The sequence below is a fragment of the Cavia porcellus genome, unplaced genomic scaffold (assembly GCF_034190915.1).
Source record: "Cavia porcellus strain 051 isolate PalLab524CR breed Dunkin Hartley unplaced genomic scaffold, mCavPor4.1 scaffold_26, whole genome shotgun sequence".
Classification (NCBI taxonomy): domain Eukaryota; kingdom Metazoa; phylum Chordata; class Mammalia; order Rodentia; family Caviidae; genus Cavia; species Cavia porcellus.
Window position 1 is genome coordinate 41,742,155 of NW_026947509.1, and position 21,242 is coordinate 41,763,396.

The 21,242-nt window shown below is 34.8% G+C and overlaps 1 protein-coding gene across 6 annotated transcripts in view; it reads left to right on the forward strand.

Moving 5' to 3' along the window:
- Nbeal1 (neurobeachin like 1) overlaps positions 1-21,242 on the forward strand; it is a 177,170-nt gene that overhangs the window by 72,118 nt on the left and 83,810 nt on the right. For all 6 annotated transcript variants that reach the window (XM_063237279.1, XM_063237281.1, XM_063237278.1 and 3 more), the window contains 8 exons: positions 2,335-2,418; positions 4,331-4,429; positions 4,567-5,147; positions 6,068-6,200; positions 6,806-6,925; positions 8,588-8,891; positions 10,271-10,356; positions 17,252-17,341. In XM_063237279.1, coding sequence (XP_063093349.1) covers positions 2,335-2,418; positions 4,331-4,429; positions 4,567-5,147; positions 6,068-6,200; positions 6,806-6,925; positions 8,588-8,891; positions 10,271-10,356; positions 17,252-17,341 — 1,497 coding nt within the window. The remainder of the gene's footprint in view (positions 1-2,334; positions 2,419-4,330; positions 4,430-4,566; positions 5,148-6,067; positions 6,201-6,805; positions 6,926-8,587; positions 8,892-10,270; positions 10,357-17,251; positions 17,342-21,242) is intronic.

The following is a 21,242-nucleotide window of genomic DNA, read 5'->3' on the forward strand; positions in this document are numbered from 1 at the left end:
ATCTTGTTTCAGCTGAAGTCCAAAATCAGTTAATGGGAATAACTGTTCCTGTACTTTTCTTACTTCTTAAAATATGTAAACATCTGATTCTGATATTCACTATTTTAAAAAGTTATATAAGATTAAACATTGCTTTCATCTAAAGGATGAAATCTTAGTGCTTGGTAAAGTCAATACCATTCCATTTGTGTGTGTTCCATTCATTCAGAGAAGATACAAAGTACAGGAATGGAATTCCAGTGTCAAGGCTGTCTACCTGATGATAATTTCATATTTTGGAGCTTACTTTTCTAAGCACTATGGTATATTGGGACTGCAGGGCTTTGTTTGTGAATATAAATTATTTATTTTTAATGTTTTGATTCTTTGCTTTTTATTGACATATAATGATTATAATTTAATGGACAACCCAAATCTTGGAGGAAGGGAAGAAGATGTTGAACTTTTTTAGTTTTAATTTATCATAAAATTTAGTTTTTCTATCCTAAAAATCCAACTGTATATAGCTATAATAAAGGAAGATATATTGTTCACGTTGCTTCTCATTATATATTAAATTAGTTCTTAAAAAAATTACTGTGTAGTTGGGTGTGGTGCTATATACCTAGAATGCCAGATTTCAAAAGGCTAGGGGCAAGAGAATCATGAGATCAAGGCCAACCTGAGCTACAAAGTAAGATCTTGTCCTTAAAAGAAAAATATTTTGTTCTTTTTCTTGCCTAAAATGTTGTGAGAGAATTTATTTTTCTTAGCATTATATTAATGTTTAGGTTTACAGAATCATGATATAAAAATGTTTTATTCTCTTCTATCCTTTTCTATTCTGGATATGAAATGCCAGTTCAGAGAACTGTACTGTTTTAGATTTCTCTGAATGTTTAGTCTTTGTTAAGGCTTAATTGTATAGATTAATAAAATAGTCATAGTAGTTTAGTAGAGATTTATGTTACAATTCCAAATGATAGGTGTAATGAGGTTTTTTTGGCTTACTCGTCATGGACAAAATCTTGCACAGATCTTATTTGTATGAAATTTAGCATACACAATGTTTTGTTTTGTTTTGTTTTGTTTGTTTTTTTGTCTTTTTCATTTTTATTGGTACTGGGGATCGAACTCACGACCACCTGCTTGCAAGGCAGGCGCTTATGCCGCTGAGCTAAATCCCCAGCCCCACAATGTTTTAATATATGCTGTAATATGTTTAATATTTGCACAAAGTACATAACAACATAACAAGAACTAGGATTCTAGATTGAGTAATCTTCCTAAGAATGATAGATCTTAGATCACAAAGATCTAAACGGTTCCTTTTATACTCAAATCTGTTTTGTCAGATAGAAAGGAAAATCGTGTTTGTGAAATGATGAGCTTCAGATTGTAATTATATATTCCTGACAGCCAATTTTCAGGACTGTTTATTTTACTGCTTTCTGGTCCTCATTCTGTGCTCTCATGATTGGCTTAGGCTGATGTAATAGTAATGTTCAGTTTCAATATATTGTTGGTATTAGTGTTTGGGTTTTGCTGTAAGTGCACTGCCTTGAAATGTGGTACATCTCTTGTTTATGAAGCTTGTACAGTGATAGACAAAATGGAGCTACTTTTTATTTCTTAAAATCTTTGGTATCGGGGCTGGGGATTTAGCTCAATGGCATAAGCACCATACCGATTTTAAAAAAATAAAACAAACATCAAAATCTTTGGTATCAAGGATTGCCTTTTTAGACACATGGACAGTGCATCGGATACACATTTAACTTTCAGTGTCTACCTAAAAATTTGTAAAAAAAAATTAAATATATAAGCATTTTATGTGTTTTGAATTATTAGAGATCATTTTGACATAATAAGGATAATGATTAATTGGTGTATGTGTATACCATTTCAGTTTTGGTAGTTTGGAAAGCAAACGAGTGAGGTTATTTTAGCTATCTTACTGTGTATACGAGTAGAACTTAAAGCTAGACAGTTCAGGAATATTTTTGAAGGGAAATTAAAACATAATAGAATTTCTGGTTGTAGACCTCCTTCCCTTCCTCTTGAGATTGTCCATTATTTTTGAAAAGCATGTGTTAAGCTTGGTGTTTTGTTTTATTTTTTTCCTCAAAATATTTAATGCTATGGATGAATGTTGCCTTACCTTTCTTGACACATATGGCTTTATCTTCTGTTACCTTAGCTAACTTCTCTTGCAGGTTACAGTATTTCGGAAATCCATTTCATGGGAAGAGGAATGGAATGCGTATTAAGTATTCTTTTTCAGGTTTTCGGAACAGAGGTTTCCTAACTGAATAAAATTTGATTATATGTGTTTACTTCTCCCCACTTTGGTAGGCATTTCAGGAACAGTTGGATTGTTTGGCTGTATCAACCATTAAGGCTTTGACTGCAGTGATGAACAAATCTCCAGCTGCCAAGGTGAAACTTACATTCCCAAGCTTTAAAATGTCTTAGATGTAACCAATTTTCACTGCACAAATCCCAAAGTGGTATGTGAAAGTAGGTAACAGGTACAGCTAAGTAACATCTGAAGTTAAAGTATTCAAAGAATAGCTTAGTATAAGAGCAGTTGGCTGATAATTTTAAAAACTACCCTTATAAACACTGCAGGATTTTAAAAGAATTGATTCCTGGTCTGCGAATCAGGAGAGATGCAGAGATTTCTAGTGTTGACCATAGAAAAGGAGATAGCCAGGTGGTGGTGCACACCCATAGTCCCAGCTATTCCGGAGGCTAGGCAGAAAGACTGCAAGTTCTAGGGCATTCTGGGCAACTTTCTAAGAACTTTGTCTCCAAATTTTAAAAGACGGGGGAGAGGGAGCATAGGGCTTGCCCACACATGTGTGCACCCTTTTCCCCTCAAAAAGGAAAAGAATAATGGGAAGAAAGCGCTGGTATTCAAATGATTATTGTTTATTTCATAGATTTTCTTAAAATAATCACTCTTCATTTAATCATTTTATAGATATGAACATTTTCCACATGTAATCATGTGAGACATTTTTTCAGGTTATATAGCCATAGAGCATCTGCTGCTGCTTGTGTAGACACTAACCCTCCAGAGCTTTCTACTTTTTCCCTTTCACTGCATCTGACTGTCCTTTTGTAAGTTGTACTGAGAATTACCTCACTGAGTAGTTGTCAGGATTAGCGAGACCATCTCAGTTAAATGCTAAGCAAAATGCCAGGCACATGGTAATCAGTAAAAGCTAGTGAATAATTACCACTTTATCTTCCCATTTCCCCACTGTACTTTATGCTTCACTTTTCTGGTACTAGAGTGAATCAATATTCCCTGATCCCTGAGCATTGTAATCATTTGTTTTCCTTAGTTTCCATTGGTTTTTGCTGTAGAAATGTTACTGTGTACAGTTAGGTTCTTATTGAATGGACTTTCTAAATTGTAACATGTGAATTTAGTCTCTAATTAGTAATAGCTTTTATAAGGAAGAAATCATTCTAAGATCTAACTAATTGGTTTATAACAGATTGCCTATAATGTATTCTGAAATTCAAAGCTAAGAAAGTGTTCATGTCTTTTAAGTTAATTTCTTGTTGACTATATACTGCCTTCATGGTTTTAAAGTTTCAAAGCTTATGTTAACACAACAGCAACAAAAAAATCTTTTGCAAAAAAGATTTCCTTCCTATCCTTAACCTATGTGCAACTAGGGTTGAGACAACCAGTACTACTGGTTTTATTTAAGTCTTTTGATTTTATAGTGAGTGCAAGTATTTGTGCCATAATTTCAGTGAATTAATTGAATATTTTCTACACTTTTTGGTTGTCTATATTTTACCTTATTGCTTTCGAGTGCATGCAGATGTAGTAATATATGCAACTTAAAGCTTCTGAAAATGAACTTGATGCAGCAGATAATTTAGATAAAAAGAGCAAAGAGAAAATTCTTTGTATTTGGGTTTTTTTCTACCACTACTTAAAATGCCTCTTAAGTCTAATCCTTTGAAACTGTTGTCTCATTGTTCTTAGCCACAAAGTCTCATTTTTTATGTTTTTTGTTTTAGCTTTATGTAATATTTTATTAATTACAAGTCATTAAGCAAGTAGCAGAAGTGTCATATGCTGTAATCTGTAAATAATAGTTCCTGTTACTGCTAATTTCATTTATTTTGTTGTTTGACAGATGAATATAAGTATTCCAGAAGGTATATGAGCTTTACTTTAACATGGAATATGAGATTTAAGAGAACAAATACTGAATTTGTAATCTTTTATTTAATATTAAGTTAAAGTGGATAGTCAGTATTTTAATATTGCAATAAATTTAGTCTTTTAAATTATGGTTCAATGTATTATTTTCCCCTTTAGGAAGTATTTAAAGAAAGAATTGGTTACACACACATGTTTGAAGTATTAAAGTCTCTGGGTCAGCCTCCCTTGGAACTACTTAAAGAACTCATGAATATGGTGAATTTTTAACCTTTATTAAATTCCTCTCAAAATTTAAAAATATTAAAAATTTTTTAAAAATTATAGAAGTTTTATTGCTGTATTGCCATTTTAAAAATGGTAACTAATCTATTTTCTTTTATGTTGTTTTTTAGGCTGTAGAGGGTGATCACACTTCAGTTGGGATTTTGGGCATTAGTAATGTCCAGCCTCTCTTGCTTCTTATCCAGTGGCTTCCAGAGCTAGAATCTCATGACCTGCAAATCTTCATCTCTGATTGGCTAAAAAGAATTTGTTGTATTAATAGGCAGAGTCGAATTACTTGTGTCAATGCAAACATGGGAATTAAAATCATTGAAACCCTTGATTCACATTCTTCACTCCATCGAACTTGTGCTGAGAATTTGATTGCAATTCATGGTTCCTTAGGGAGTCAGTCAGTGAGCTTCGAAGAAGTCCGTCGACTGCTAAGGTTGCTAAGAGTAGATGAATATAAGGTTATTCATCCTTATACCCCTCCTGTGACTCGAGCAATCCTAATGATGGCCCGAAAACTGAGTCTTGAAAGTGCGTTGCAGTATTTTAATTTATCACATAGTATGGCAGGAATTTCTGTGCCTTCTATACAGAAATGGCCAGGGTCTGCCTTTTCTTTCAGTGCTTGGTTTTGCTTAGATCAGGATCAGTTGACTGTCGGCATTGCTAACAAAGGAGGAAAAAGAAAACAGTTGTACAGGTAATAGTGCAAATTGTGAAATATATATATGATATGTCTTAACTTCATATGTCATGATTTCTTAAATAGGAAAAAGCCTGTCCGCGCATATCATTTTAAAGATAATAACAATTTTTCTGGAGCCTCTTCATCCTTTGGTTGCATACAGTTTAGTTATAAGTAGTTTACTGCTTTCCCAATAATTATGTATCTTACACATTTTGCTGATTAAATCCTAAGACTAATTTGGAAACTTGTTTCTCAAACGTAATGGGTTATGCACATGTACCAATCTCCATCAAGGAATGAAAACATGTACTAAGCACAGCTATTCAGAAATTTAAATTTAAATAACAGTAGTTAAAAAAGATAAGTAAATGTAGAGATAAAGGCATAATAACTTCAGTGACAATGCCTGTCCCATGCTTATATGAATGACTAGAAAATGTATGTGTAAGTTCATCCAAACTTCAGTAAATAATAATTTTTATTATGCCTGGTGATTTTTAATACCTTTATATATGTTTTCTGAATCTTTGTTGGATGAATTTTGAAGATTTGAAAATTTAAGCAGGATACAGTGGTTTATGCCTATGATTCCAGTAATTAGGAGGCTAAGCCAGGAGGATTGCTGGAAGTTCAGGGCCAGCCTGGGCTACCTAGTGAGTTCAAGGCTAGCCTTAACTACAAACCAGTACCCTGTCTCAAGAAACAAAACAAAGCAAATCTGAAAATTTACAGTTTTGCTATGGTTTGCCAATGGAATTTCACTTATAACGCTAACTCATGTACAAAAAGAACTTTAAAACTGTGTTTGATATATGGCAGTAACATTTAAACTACGGCATTGTTAATCAAAACATTCATGGTTTCATGTGTTTCAGTGATGATGAAACTGATCAGCTGACTTCAGAAGTTCTAATAGTATTTATTTTTGTTAGCTTTTTTACAGGAAGTGGCATAGGTTTTGAAGCTTTTATTACCCATTCAGGTATGTTGGTTGTGGCAGTATGCACAAAAAGAGAATATGCAACGGTTATGCTTCCTGATCACTGTTTTTGTGATTCCCTCTGGGTAAGGTTTTAGGGCATCATGTTTAATTTCTTTCTTCTTTCCTTTAAAACAAATACAATTTGATGGATATTTTTAAGGAGTTTTTATTTCCTTTTTAATAGTCAAGTAATGCTTACTTTAAAATTCTATTCATATTGAAATTTGTAATACTGTTTGCCATCACCATCATATATTCAGTAATCATTTTGTTAAAAATAAAATAGAGGTCAGAGATATAGCTTAGTGGCACAGCACCTGCCTTGCAAAAGCAAGGTCTTGAGTTCAATTCCTGGTATAAAAAAAAAAAATTAGGTTAAGATTTTTAAAAAACAGATTGGACTTTTAACTTAAGTGCTTTTTTACTTCTAATGAGAAAAATTGATTCTAAAGAATATTCACAGTCTTGGAAAATGCAGAAAAGATACTATGTTATGATGTGTCTGAGTTTTTTAGAAAAGGCTTTTGTGCTAATATAGAAAAAATTGTTTATTTTGAAAACATCAGTATTCAACTGTGGTTAATCTTTATTCATACAAATGGGTTATAGAATAATACTCTGTAAACATTTATTATTCCAAAAACATAATGTGACTTTAGCCTTTTCTATGTATGTTTTATTTCACCAGCACAACATAACTATTGTTCACATCCCTGGAAAAAGGCCTTTTGGTCAGAGTTTTGTGTCTATCTATGACAATGGACAGCCAAAGGTCTCTGCCCCGCTCCGATTTCCTGCCATGAATGAAGTAAGTGTGTCTGACTTATTCTTCACAGGCTCAATTAATTGAAAATTCCTTAACATTTTCAGTTAATATACAAAGGTTTTTTTTTTAAGAATTTTAAATATGTGCTCCCAAATTTAAGTTTTTTTGGTGTTATGTATTAAGATACAGTAAATTAATAATGTTAATCTATCATGAAATGACATTTGATAATGTGTTTAAAAAAGACAGCACAGGGCCAGGGAGTTAGCTCAGTGGTGTAAGCACCTGCCTGGCAAGCGTGAGGTCATGAGTTTGATCTCTGGTACCAAAAAAACAAAACAAAAATGAAAAATAAAAAATAAAACAACTCAAGGAATAAATAAATGTGAAGGCTTAGGAAAAAAGATATAACAGGAAAGATAATGAAATTAATAAATCTAAGTACCATTTAATGAAATCTTCCAAGTATATAAAATACAAGATATCATAATTGACTCTTCCATTTTCACAAAATTTGAAACAAAATGAAGAAATTTTAAGTGTCACATTGTAACTAGCTATAAAGTAGAGTTTTTGTACTGAGGCCACATGTGATAATGCACATTTGTAATCCCAGCACTCTGGGAGGATTAGTCAGGCGGGTCACAGGTGCAATCCCAGGCCCTGTAGCGTGCCAACTTTACCAGTCTCAAAATTCAAAGGACTGAGAATGTAGCTGTGTATGAAGGCCTTGGGTTCAGTTTCCATTAGTTAAAAACAAAATGAAATCCACAGTGAACATAATCATGATGTATTATAAACATGTACTAATAAAAATCAGAAGTTATTAAAAGCATTAGATTTTTCAGAGGTTTTGGGATAATTTAGAAGTCTTTTCTGAATATAATAGAATGGAATGACTATTTCTCAAATCCTTCTAAGATTGTAGTAGTTTTTTTTACTGCTTTTCATCTTGATGACTATATTAATGTATAACTTTGTTCATGAATTCTAAGTGGAAAAATAGCTTTCCTCTATTTTAGATAGTAATAAATTTGTTTAAAGTTTTCTTAGAATATACATACATTTAAAACTCCAAAATTTAAGCCAGGCCATGTGGTATATGACCTGTAATCCCAGCATTTGGGAGACTGAGGCAGGAAGATTGCCATGAGTTCAAGATCAACTAGGTACAGTTTCAAGGCCAGCATGAACTACATAGTGAGACTCTGACTCAAAAAAAAACAAACAAACAAACAAAAAAAAAAACGCTAATTCAAAACAAAAATTCACACAAGGTTATAAAAGGAATCATTAAAATAACATATATATATATATATATATAAAGAAAATAAAAATAAGATTTTATCCATTTTCATTTTGTTTAATTTTGTCTGTTGTGTCATTCTTTTATTTGTTTTTATGATTTATTTATTTATTAGTCTTTTTTGAGACAGGGTCTAGCAGTGTAGTTCAGGCTGTTCTCGAACTCTTGTTGTAACGTCAATCTCACTAGTGCTGTAATTACAGACGTGTGTCAGATTAGTTTTAATTTTTAATCTATTTATTTAGTATTCCTGGGGATCCAAGCAAGGATCTTGTGCACGCTAGGTCAGTGTTGAGACACAGCTACATTCCTAGCTCTGAACTGTTTACTTTTAAAGATACTTATTTGTTTTCTAGGTATTTATTTAAAATTCTGTAACTTTTGTTTTCTGTTTTTAGCCTTTCACTTCCTGTTGCATTGGTTCTGCTGGGCAGAGAACCACCACTCCCCCACCATCCCAGATCCCAGATCCACCTTTCTCTTCTCCCATTACCCCTCATCGGACATCATTCGGTGGGATTCTGTCATCAGCCTCCTGGGGAGGACCAGTTGAGAAATCAAAATCAGTTACTAAATTGATATCAGCTGGCACCCAAGACAGTGAGTGGGGGTGCCCCACATCCCTGGAGGGTCAGCTGGGGTCTGTTATTATCTTCTGTGAAGCACTGCAGCCTTCTCAGGTGAAGGTATTGTACTTAGCAGGTAAGCATATGATAAGTCACACTGTTCAGTTACATTTAAAGTTTTTTCCTGTTGTCTGAAGAGTACATTTGTTTTAATTAAAGCTCAAAGGGAAAAAAGGCTTGCCACATACACGCTCGCCCACCCTCCTTCCCTCTCTCTCTCTTTCTCTATTTCTTTCTGTAAGTAAAGCAACTTTTGGAAATATTTCAGATTTCATTCATTATACTGCTTGTAGGCTTGCCACAGTCGTATCCTACTAAATCTGTAGTTTTAACAGCAGGAATTTATTTTCTCACAGTTCTGAAAACTAGAAGTACAAGGTCAGAATGCCATTAAGGTTGTTTTCTAGTGAAACTTCTTTTCCTGATTGTAGCTAGCTGCCTGCTTGCTTTGTTCTCACAATTCTTTTCTCTCTGTATATGGAAACAGAAGAAGATAGCTGTTATCCTTTTCTTTCCTTGTAAGCAACCCTATTAGGTTAGGACCCCACCCTGTGACATCATTTAATTTTATTTATCTCATTAAAGGCCCTGTTTCTAAGTAGTCACACTGAAGACTATGGCTTTAACATACGAATTTTAGGGAAACAGTTTCTGAGGGGGATGTGGATTAGAGGCATGTGCCACCATGCCTGGCCAAGTAAGAATTGTTATACAGTCTTCATAAGTGATTATTTTCACTGGATACAGATTTATTTTTGAGTTTAGAAATTTACTTAGGTTTATTATTTTTAATTTAGTATAAGCTTTAGTGTTAAATATAATGAACTGTTTCTTAAGTGTTTATTTTGATGAATTCAATCATAAATTTCCAGGGTGAATATTTGAAATGCATGAATGTACTAATGGCTGTCAATTCAGTGTTAAATAATCAGTTTCCAGAAGGGGTGTGCCAATTCTCAACCTCTAACAGTAGCACAAGTATCTCAACTTCATCACAGCCTCAGTGAGACAGTCAAGAATGTTGCATGTACAGTATTGTTTGGACTTGTACTTTTTTGATTTTTAGTAAAGTTGAATTCGGTGGGATTCAGATTAGTTTTAATTTTTAATTAAATTTTTCTATTTATCTGCTACTCCATTTCTGTGATGTGTAGTCTCATTATTTTGTTATTTTCTTAATCATTAGAATTTACATTAGACAAAATACATAGTTTGTTACATTTGATAATAGTTTTTCAATGCTACATAAAAGTTTCTTTCTGCAGTAGAGATTAATCTGTTCCTCAACTTTTCTACATTTTGAATAAAAACTAAAGTACATTTTAGCAAGTGTATTTTAACTGTATTTTTTGAGTAGTTTGAAACAGTTTAGTTTAAAATTTGCTGTAATGACACAGAACGGAAGAGACCATGTACAATCAGTGATGCATACGTATGTGTATAAATACTTTTCAGGTCCCAATTGTTTAAGCCCTTGGAAATGTCAAGAGTCAGACATGGCTGACCTGCCTGGTAACATCCTCCTTCACTACACAGCAAAGGTCAGAATAAATGTGTGAACTTTCCATCTAGTTATAACTATCCTGTAATTGAAAATTCTTTCTTTTAATTCCTTTGTCATTATTCAGAGGAGAGGAAAAGCAGCAAAACTTAAGGTATACTTCTTCAGTGAAAGTTTAAATATTATCACTGTGTCATTCTGATAGTATGACTCTGAATAGTTAAAGTTGCAGCTAGTACTGTGAATCAACTTCAGCAAGTGAATTTTTTTTTTTTTTTTTTTGTCTTTTTTGAGGCAGGGTCTCTATGCAGTTCAGGCTGGCCTTGAGCTCACTTTGTAGCCCAGGCTGATTTCGAACTCGCAAGGATCCTCCCACCTCAGCCTCCTGAGTGCTGGGATTACAGGCGTCAGCCACCACGTATGGCTAGCAAGTGAAACTTTTAAAATTTGTATTCTTCTTGGGAGGAGAGATAAAACAGTTATACTCAAAATTCATTTTGTTTTTAAAATGTGATACAGAAAAAAGTCTTAAGAAAAAAACAAATTCCTATATTCCTACCATGGTCAGCCAGTTTGCCTTTTAGGACCTATCTAGTGAAAGTGAAAATAATTGAAGTCAGCAATGGAATGAAGGAAAGAAGATAAATTAGAATAGAGAGAAATAAATGAAAGTGTTAAAAAAAAATCTCAGTTGCCTTTATTTTGTTTAATATCATGTTGATTCAGATAATGCTTTAATTGTCTGAGATTGTACTTTGTAGAAGTTTTTCTAGTTGAATTATAATTTATTACTTTTGAGAATATCAAATGTATTTTCCTCAAATTTTTTTTTATTTTGACAAATTTCAAACCTAGAAGGAAGTCAGAAGCATAGTAACATCCTGTTTACTCTTTACTAAATTCACCAATTATTAACATTTTATTTGTTGACTTTATTTCAAGTCATTTTTGTTGTTATTGTTGTTGTTTTTGACTTTTTGAGAGTGTCTCACTTTATAGTACAGGGTGGCCTTGAACACACTTTGTAACCCAGGCTAGCCTATACGCTATCACACCCATCCATCTCAAGTCATTTGTGAAAGCAGATTGTAGTATTTCTAGAGCTAGGTGGAGTGGTTCACTCCATAATCCCAGTATTTAGGAGGCTGAGGTAGGAGGATTGCCTTGAATTCCAGGCTAGCCTAAACTACACTGTGTCAAACCCCAAAGCCAAATAAAACCAAAAGAATATTTCTATATAATTATTTACCTATCTTAAGAAAGTTATCCATAGTTTAGTATATAATATGTTTTCAAACATTCCCAAAATATTTAGCATTTTAAAATCGTTGATCCAATCAAAATTTATGCATTATGTAGGTTTTAATGTCTCTCAAATCTTAATTTTTTTGTTTGCTTGTTTTTCACAATTTTTTCCCAAAAAATATATACTTACTTGCTCAACATACTTGATATTGTTTCATAACAAAGACTATCTATATCTTGTGCTTATTTCTGTCCCCCAATAAATAGTATAGATAGGAATACTTGAATTTAATCTAAATAATATATATAGTGGCATGTTCTAGACATCTGATGGCCAACTGGTCTTTGACATTATGATTATCATCTTTTTATAAGGTAACTTTGAATTCAGTAATGTTAATGTTGAATAAAAGTTTGGGGCCCAGGTGCATTCTTTATATCTTTCTTGGAGATTGATGCAACACTTTAAAATTTCTGTTATAATGTATAATGAAATAATGTAAAGATACTATTTTACTTGGCTTTATCCTGTTGTTTCATCAGTTATTTAAGCATAAAACACACTTTAAAAATAACTCAGTGACTAACACAGTGCCAGTTTGGGAAATGCTGCTTTAAAGGACTTTTTAGTAATCATCAGGGTTGTTTTGTTTTTTCAGTTTTGTCCTCATCTGTTCGAAGCATTTAATTATTCTTGTGTTTAAAATTTTTCTTTGGTTTGCTAAAAGTTTGTGCTAAACTTTTAGGACACAAAGCTGAATGCCTTAATTTCTTTCTCATTGCTGAGACAAAATATCCAGCACCCAATGTTAAAGGAGGAAAAGTTTATCTTAGCTCACAATTTGTAGAGGGTTTGTTTTAGTCCACAGTCAGCTGGCTGCAAGGTAGCATGACAGAAGGCATCACAAAGTCTACGTCACTGGACCAGAAACAGCAAAGCAGTTTGCAGCAGCAGCAACAGCAGCCTGCATTTCCTTTATCCTTTTTGGGTTACTGACCTTTTGAGTGGTGTCTTCCCATCATCCACACTCAGAACTGTGCTATACAAAATTAGTGGACTAATTTAGTGATCATCACCACATCCCTTGACCCAGCATCACATATCCTAGCCACCTTTGAAAAGCCCCACCTATGAGCTTTTGAGGCCCAATCCTAACAGTTTCAGCACTACTGAAAAGTCTAAAGTCTCCTCTGAGATTTAAGACAGGCTCTTAGCTGCAATCACCTGTAAAAATGAAAAGAAAGTTAAATACTTGCAACATTCCTGAGTACAAGATAAACATTCTCATTTCAAATGATACATTTAGGGGAATAGAAAAGAATGAGACCAAAGCAAGTCCAAAATCCAGCAGGGCAGACATTAAATTCTACAGTTTCATGTCTAGCATCTGGTGCAATCTGTGCCGAGATGTGAACTCCATAGGGCTTGGATGGCGCTGCCCCTTACACCACTGCAGGTGTTGGCTTCTCTTTTGGGCTTGCTCTGTGTTCTTCACACAGTTTTCCTCAGATGATCCATATTCTTGGCTTCTCCAACCTTCAAGGGACTCTACTGGACCTTTGGCTTCACGCTTACAGCCTCACAGACTTCCCTCGCAGGTGCACACTCGCTGGCCTCCCAGGCTACCTTCTGATGTCTGAGTGGAAACCTTCCTGACCAAACAGATCTTACATTTTGCATATATCTAGAGCCAGCATCGTGTGTATGACACCAAGCTCTGCTGCCAGCTGGAGCATCAGGCAGGTTTCTTACTCTCTTGGTTTGCAGGGGCAAGTACCTGGATTGTTTGGTACCCTGAACCCAGTCCCAAAGGACAAATTCCCTAAGCTACTGCTGTTGTGCAATGTGCTTCTCTGGGGCTTTCTTCCCAAAGCAGTCTTTCATCTTTGACATTTTGAGGCTTCAAAGGCTGGAGTCTTGCTAGTTCTTATGATGTCCTCAGACAGTTTTTCTGTTCTCTTCTTTCTCCTACCAAGTTCTCCTGTGCTCCTCCTTTCTGGCTAGAGCTTCGTCCTGGCCAAACTCAAAATGTTTTAAATCATTCTGCTGTGCTGTCTGCTCTTGATACTCAATATAGATCTGGCTAAAAGCCACCTACAGTAGCCATGCCATCTTTGAAATTCTGCAAGACTTGTTTGAAATTCTGCAAGATTAACTAGTCAGTCACCTTCAGTCTCATTCTCAGGCAAGGACACGAGCAAAATGCAGACAAATTTTGTGCCAAAGGACAGTTCCTATGGCCTGGAGTCCAGCACCAATGCAGTCCTTGCTCCTAACTGAAACTTCTTGAACCTGGTATTTACTGTTTGCATTTCTGTCAATATTATCATCTTTTAAGCTCTGATCAGAATCTCCCATCAAGTACAGTTTAAAGCATTCCAGGGCTCCTGTTTCTGCCAGTATCTCTAAACTTTTCCAAACTCTTTCCTCAAGCTAGTTCTAATCCAGCTCCTGAACTACAGGGTCAGGTAGTATTGTAACGGAAAATGCCCCTTACCCCAAGTCAGTATACTTCAGTTTGTTAGTTGCTCAGGGTTCCAGATCTAGTTGCTCCTGAATTTTAGAAACCTCAGATCACTATGATGCACATTGTATAAACCAAGCCCCAATTGACAAGCCATTCTGCCTCTGTACTTCCTGCTTGCTTATCTCCTGTTAACCTTCGACCACTAGAGATCAGAGTCTGATGTTTAGGAATGATCCCGATAGTGCCCATTGATGTAAACCAAATCATGGGTGTTGTTTTGGTGTTTCTACTTGCCACTGCAGTATCAAAGCAGCCACCTCACTCTGGGTAACAAAATCTGTCTCAGTTACTTTTCTTATTGCTGTGACAAAATACCCAGTACCCAAAGTTAAAGGAGGAAAGGTTTATCTCAGCTCATAGTTTGTGGAGGGTGCAGTCTAGTTGATTGGCTCCAGGACAGGATTGCATGGCAGATGAGCAGCAGTCCATGACAATCAGGCCAGAGAGGACAAAACAGTCAACAATAGGAGCCTGCCTTTCATTTTTGTCCCTTACAGGTTAGCCACCTTTTGGGTCCACATCCAGGTGGACCTTCCCAGTACGTATGCTACATGCTGTGGTGTATGGTATATGCTATACCAGAATCAGTGGACTAATTTAGTTATATACTCTTAATCCCAGCATCATATCTTTAATTGCAGCCTCACACACCTTGATCCAGGCACCTCTGAAAAGCCCCACCTTTGACCAAAAGAGGCTTTGGAGGACGTCTAGATACAAACCATAACAATGAATAAGTTGAAGTCTCTAGGTTTAGGAAGATTAATATTTAAAGTGAGATGAATGTATCTTAAAAGTGTAATACAATTTTGTGAGAACTTGTTTTGTTTTGGAGGCAGAATCTCACATGTAGTTTAGGCTGGCTTTGAACTCACTTATGTAGCCCATGTTATGTTGGCCTCAAACTCATAGCCATCCTCCTGCCTCGGTCTCTGGAGTGCTAGAATTACAGACATGCACCACTGATTTAGGTTGAGCATATATTTTTAAGCTATCGTTTATTGAACGCTTACAGTGCATTAATGTACTTTGTTAAATGTGTCACTTAATCTTCATTGAAGTACTCAGAGGCATATAGCATTCTCTATACATTTTTCTAAAGTTTTGTTTTCTGATGTTCAATTAAACAACTTGCCTAGCCTTATTATTCTAGTAAATGGTAATTCTGAGTTTATAATTCAGCTTGTGTAATGAATATCCTTACCCAATATACTATGCAGCATTTATGTGTTGGAATTATATACAAAAATTAACAAATATGCATATAAAGGTCAAAGGATGGCTTGTTTTTTCAGGGAGTTAGAATATGATAGATGATGTTATTTGTATTTTAAAAAGCAGTATTGAACTGAGTGTGGTGGCACATGCCTGTAATCCCAGCACTCAGTAGGCAGACAGGCAGGCTGCAAGTTCGAGGCTAGTTTGGGCTACATAGTGAGACCCTATCTCAAAAAAACAAATAAGCAAACAAATAATTAGTTGAAAATTTAAAAAACTAAAAAAGTATCAAAAAAGGATGCACTTTAAACAGGATCTGCAAAGACACAGTATAAAACTGGATTGCACATGAATGTATTTGTGAGCAAGGGGAAAAGATGGTAGGAAATGAACTTAGAGAGCAAAAGGAGACCAGATGATATCAAACCTCATGTTTCACTGATTACAAACAACTGCCTATGGCTATCAGGCTCACCACTACTTTACTAGACTGAATACTAGGCATTTTGCATAGAAAGTAGAATGTTCAGGTTTGCATTTTAGAAAAAGTTCTCAGGCTACAGTAAGAACATTGGACTGGAAAAGTAGAAAATCATAGGCAGCAATACCATCAGAGAATTATGTTAGGGAAGGTCATAGATACATAGTGACCAAACTAAAGTAACAGAGACTGATATATATTAAATATTCTTTCTTGCTGGGTATAGTGGTATACACCTGTAATCCCAGCACTTGGAAAGCTAATAAAACAGGAAGATCATTGGGAGTTTGAAGCCAGCCTAGGCTATAGAGTTCAAGGCCATCTTGAACTGCATAGTGAGACCTTGTATCTAAAAAATATAAAATATATGGGGGCTGGGGATTTAGCTCAGCGGCATAAGCACCTGCCTTGCAAGCAGGCGGTTGTGAGTTCGATCCCTAGTACCGATAAAAAGTTAAAAAAAAAAAAAAAGAGCAAACAAAAAATATAAAATATATATATTTATTTTTATATGTTATAAAATATATATATATACACATGTTTTTCTTTGTTACAACAATTTTTTTCAGTTCTTTTAGGAGAAAAGCAGTAGCCATATCATATGTGCTAAAATTGTAAGTTTCTGTTTGGGAATTAAATTAAAGGTTGATTTGTTACCTGGAAATTCATGGATTGTGGTTTTATATGCTCTTTTGAATAGAAATTAACATTATTTTAACAATTTCTAAAATTGTTTATTAAGTTCTTAATGTGAATCAAACCAGAAATACCTTTTATTCAACATGCAGGAAAAGTTTCTTTTGGCTACAATTTAAATTTTCATATCGCAATGTATTTTCCTTCCCACGTTTTTGCTTACCTCACTTTCTCTTTTCTTTGTGGTACTGGGGATCAGGCCAGGGGCATTCTGCCCAGTTCACATCCCCAAACTTTGCATTTATCATCTTGAAACAGTATCTCCCTAAGTTGTCCAAGCTGGGCTCAAACTTGTGATCCTTGTGCTTCAGCTTTCAGAGCAGCTGAAACTACAGGAGTGCAGCACCCCACTTGGCTTCTGTTTCACATTTTAATCACTTATTTTATGTGTATCATGAAATTAATCATAGAGAAGTACTAATGGGAATTAAACATCATATATTTTCTAAGCACCAAGCCTCTTGGTATATTCTGGTTTAAAAGATAAAAATGTAAAAGCTATCTGGTGAATGAGAAGTTCTAGCCATAGCTCACCCATTAGATGATAAACAGCAGTGACCTGCTTTTGATGAGAGAATGCCTGGGAATGTAGTCCCTGGTTCTTCAAAGAGACATGGTGTGAATAGCAATACTAAAGTTCATACAATAGTCTTCTTACATATATTGATATACCTTTTAAAAGTATGAGGAAGTCTTCCAAATATGGTTAAAGTTACATTTTGTCTTATTTATACTTAGTTGCTTACTCTGTTTTTTTTCCCCCTTAGGCCTGCAAAAATTCAATCTGCCTTGATTTATCTACTAATTGTTTGCATGGAAGATTAACAGGAAACAAAGTGGTAAACTGGGACATTAAGGTAAGTTACTAATAAATGATGGGGTAGTAAGATTTGAGTGAGTTTAATGGTCATTTTAAAGATTTTTATCTTTTAAGCACCACCAGATTGATCTGATGGAGAACAGTAATGGTTCTCAAAATGTCATGCTGCTAGACAATTTGAAGAAAACAAGTAGTCAGATGACTTCAGTAGCTGAATGACTGATTTGCTTAAACCTTAATTACTTTTATAAGACATATACCTTAAATAAGTCTCCATAAAAAAACTAATATGGGACTGGGAATTTAGGTCAGTGGCACATCATCTGCCTGGCAAGCACAAGGACCTGAGTTGGACTCCTGGTTCAAAACAAAATAAAAAAAAAGTAGTTGGTTAACTCACTTTTTAGGTATTTAATTCCTAAACACTGTGGTAGATTTCAATATCCTAAGCTTCTCAGAGACTTTATTATTTCTCTCCTCCTATGTCTGACACCTCTGTTTGTACAGTGTTCTATACATCATCAGCTTTGAACAAACTCAAACTTTTCTTCTCCAAAGTTACAGATGACCTTAGCTGTCACATTTTGTCTGCACTCTCTTAGTTCTCAAAGATGTGTTTTATCTCTAACTTTGCTTCTGTGGCACTAGATCATTTCATGTATCATAGTGAATATTAACTGCTTGCTTAATTCTCCAGTGGTTTGGGCTGGGGATTTAGCTCAGCGGCATAAGCACCTGCCTTGAAAGCAGGCAGTCGTGAGTTTGATCCCCGGTACCGATAAAAAGGAAAAAGACAAAAAAAAAAAAAAAAATTCTCCAGTGGTTTGTAAGAACTTTGAAGGAGGGGCCACTATTTTTTTAACAAGTGCATAGTACAGGGATATGGAGTAATGATTGACTCTTTCTTAAATACAGCATTTCCCTAATATTTTATTTTGAGTAGAAATTATAATTCAAGTAAAATAAAAAGAAATATAGCCTGGACATGGTGGCACCTGCCTATAATCCCAACATTCTGGGAGGCTGAGATGGGACAGTTGTAAGTTCGAGTCAACCTGGGCAACTTAATGACTTGAGGAGACCCTGTCACACAATAAAAAAATGTTAAAGGTGATCAAATGGCTCTAAGCTGGTGACCGTAGAAATCACTCCTATGCCTCGTCCTTCACCTAACAGAAGAGGAGAAAACAGAATCAAATCAGGAGATTCCTAACCTGGATCGTTACATTAAACATCTTCTACAGAACTTTTAGATACCCTGTTTTATAAAAAACGGTAAAAGTAAAACATGGAAAGCAAATCTTTGACTTATTCAAATTTGCTAATGTTAAATTTGATAACATTTGGGTTCTGTACAACCATGTCCAGTTGTTTAGTAGTTTAATGCCTTGCTGTGATTATTTATCACTTTGTGTGTGTGTGTGTGTGTGTGTGTGCGCGCGCGCGCATGCGCATGGTGCTGGAGATTAAACCCTAGGCCCTGTGCCTACAAGGCAAAAGCTGTACCACTGAGCCACATCCTTGGCAACTACTCACTTTTTTTTTTTTTTTTTTTTTTTGGTACCAGGGATTGAACTCATGACCTTGCTGGGCAGGCGCTTAAACCATTGAGCTAAATCCCAGGCCCTAACTACTCATTTTTTAAAGATGATATTGAGTCCATATAGAAAGACAAGGCAAGCAAATGGGGAGGATGACAGCTATTTACATTGAACACACAATTGAGATGTCTGGCAACAGACAGTTGTACTCATTGGAGAATCTTTGATGACTGCAGTGATGATGTATGTAGAACTGTTACTAGTATTAGCACTAAGATTGATAAGATGGCAATGCAGGCTACTGAATATGAAACACAGGCTCTCTAACAGGTAGAGAGAGTACACCAGGAAAAGCTAAAACTTCCTCCAAACAGTGACTAAGTTACCTGTCCTATGCAGATACAGCCACGAAGAGCAACTTCATCACTAAAAATAAGTTAAAGAGGACACCTCTGAATATTGTCAGAGGAGACTATATCAAGTAGTTGAGATTTAAGAGCTGAACTAAAGCCTTTTTAAGGGCCAGGGGTTTAGCTCAGCGTTATAAGTGCCTGTCTGGCAAGTGTGAGGTCGTGAGTTTGATCCTTGGTACCAAAAATAAATAAATAAATAAGTAAAATAAAAATAAAGCCTCTTTGGGCTGGAGATTTAGCTCAGCGGCATAAGTGCCTGCCTAGCAAGCACAAGGTCATGAGTTTGATCACTGGTACCAAAAAATAAAATAAAGCCTCTTCAAAAGCAGTGTGGACCTTTTTAAAATTTCATTTCATCCAAATGTTGTTTAGACATAAAAAAAAGTCTCATTCATCTTTGCTTAAACTGTACCTTCTTTAAAATTTTTGCTTGAGTTTTCAAGGAATTACAGTCCACATCATCCCCAGAATCCATAAATGTATTCCTGTCTGTTTTGTAATAGCTTTGTAGAAAGACTATAGCAAACACATCTTACCCATCTATGATACTCAAAACAAGAACTTACCGTAACAAGAAAAAGGTTATGTTACATTTCATTGTATACTGTGCTTATTTTGTTGGTTGAAAGATAGGATAATACCTACTGTTTTCTAGCAATTTTCTTTGTTTCTTTTTATAGCATCATCTTTGCTGCATTCTTGCTCTGAAGGCTGCTAGATTTTGTTTCCCTATTTACTTACATTAGTAATTCTAATGTCAGTTTTTCATTTGTTTTGTTTTTGTTTTTTCGTTGTATGACATTGGTAAAGGATCCAGGAATGACAAAAAGTGGAGTAAATATTAGCTGTGTATTCTTTGATAATTTTTTGTTTTTTGTAATATAAAGCTATGCTACAGATATATGTATTTCATTTAAATGAATGATCTGTGCTTGTGTGATTTCATAAACCTAATTGTGGATTATTTAAAAAGTAACATAATTACATCCCTCACTAAAGTTAGTCTCTTTTTATATCTTAAAACTTTTTTCTTTATGCTATATTTTAATACTTAATATTATGTAGGTTATTTTGCTTTGGTTAAAAATGGCTCAAGTAGAAAAGCAGTCTTATTTGTGTTAAGATAGTATACAAAACTAAAGTGTGTACAATAAATTGTCTTTGAGAGACAACTAAGAAATAACAATAAAAAGAACTAGAGATGTTGCTCAGTGTAAAAACTGCAAGAAAGAAAAAAAAAAAAAAAGAAAGAAATACAAAAGGCTACAGTAGCTCAGTGGTACAGCATCTGCCTGGCAAGTGCAAGGCCCTGAGTTCAATTTCTGGTACCAAAAAAAAAAAAAAAAAAAAAAACCCAGAAAGCAGTAGACACCTGCTGGTAAACCAGCAAGGAAGCTTTTCTAGGCATTTACTATCAATCAAATATGTTTATTGCTTGAATTAAATAATCAGAATAGTTTTGCTTGTGTAGAAGTCAATCATTACTAATCTCATGTTATTCATGCATAAAGTATTTTTCTTTTTAACTTTGGGATAATCACTTATTCTCTGTTAACATAGTAAGATTTATGACCTGAATGACAATTCATAAATTAACTTTTGTTTAACTTGTTAAGATTGGCTTTTCAGGACTGGGGATTTAGCTCAGCGGCATAAGCACCTGACTTACAAGCAGACAGTCGTGAGTTCAATCCCTGTTACTGATTAAAAAAAAAAAAAAAAAAAAAAAGATTGGCTTTTCAAAGCTGGGGATTTAGCTCAGCTGCCTAAGCAGCTGCCTCGCAAACAGGCAGTCGTGAGTTTGATCCCCGGTACCGAATAAAAAAAAAAAAAGATTGGCTTTTCAAGACTAGTTGTGTATATTAAATGTAGAAGGTTAGGCATTTCAAGTATGTCATACATATCTGAATATCAAAGCAGTCCTTAGTGCTTTGTGTTGCACCTACATAGATTAACTAGTTTGCCTAATGTGGAAATAAAGGAA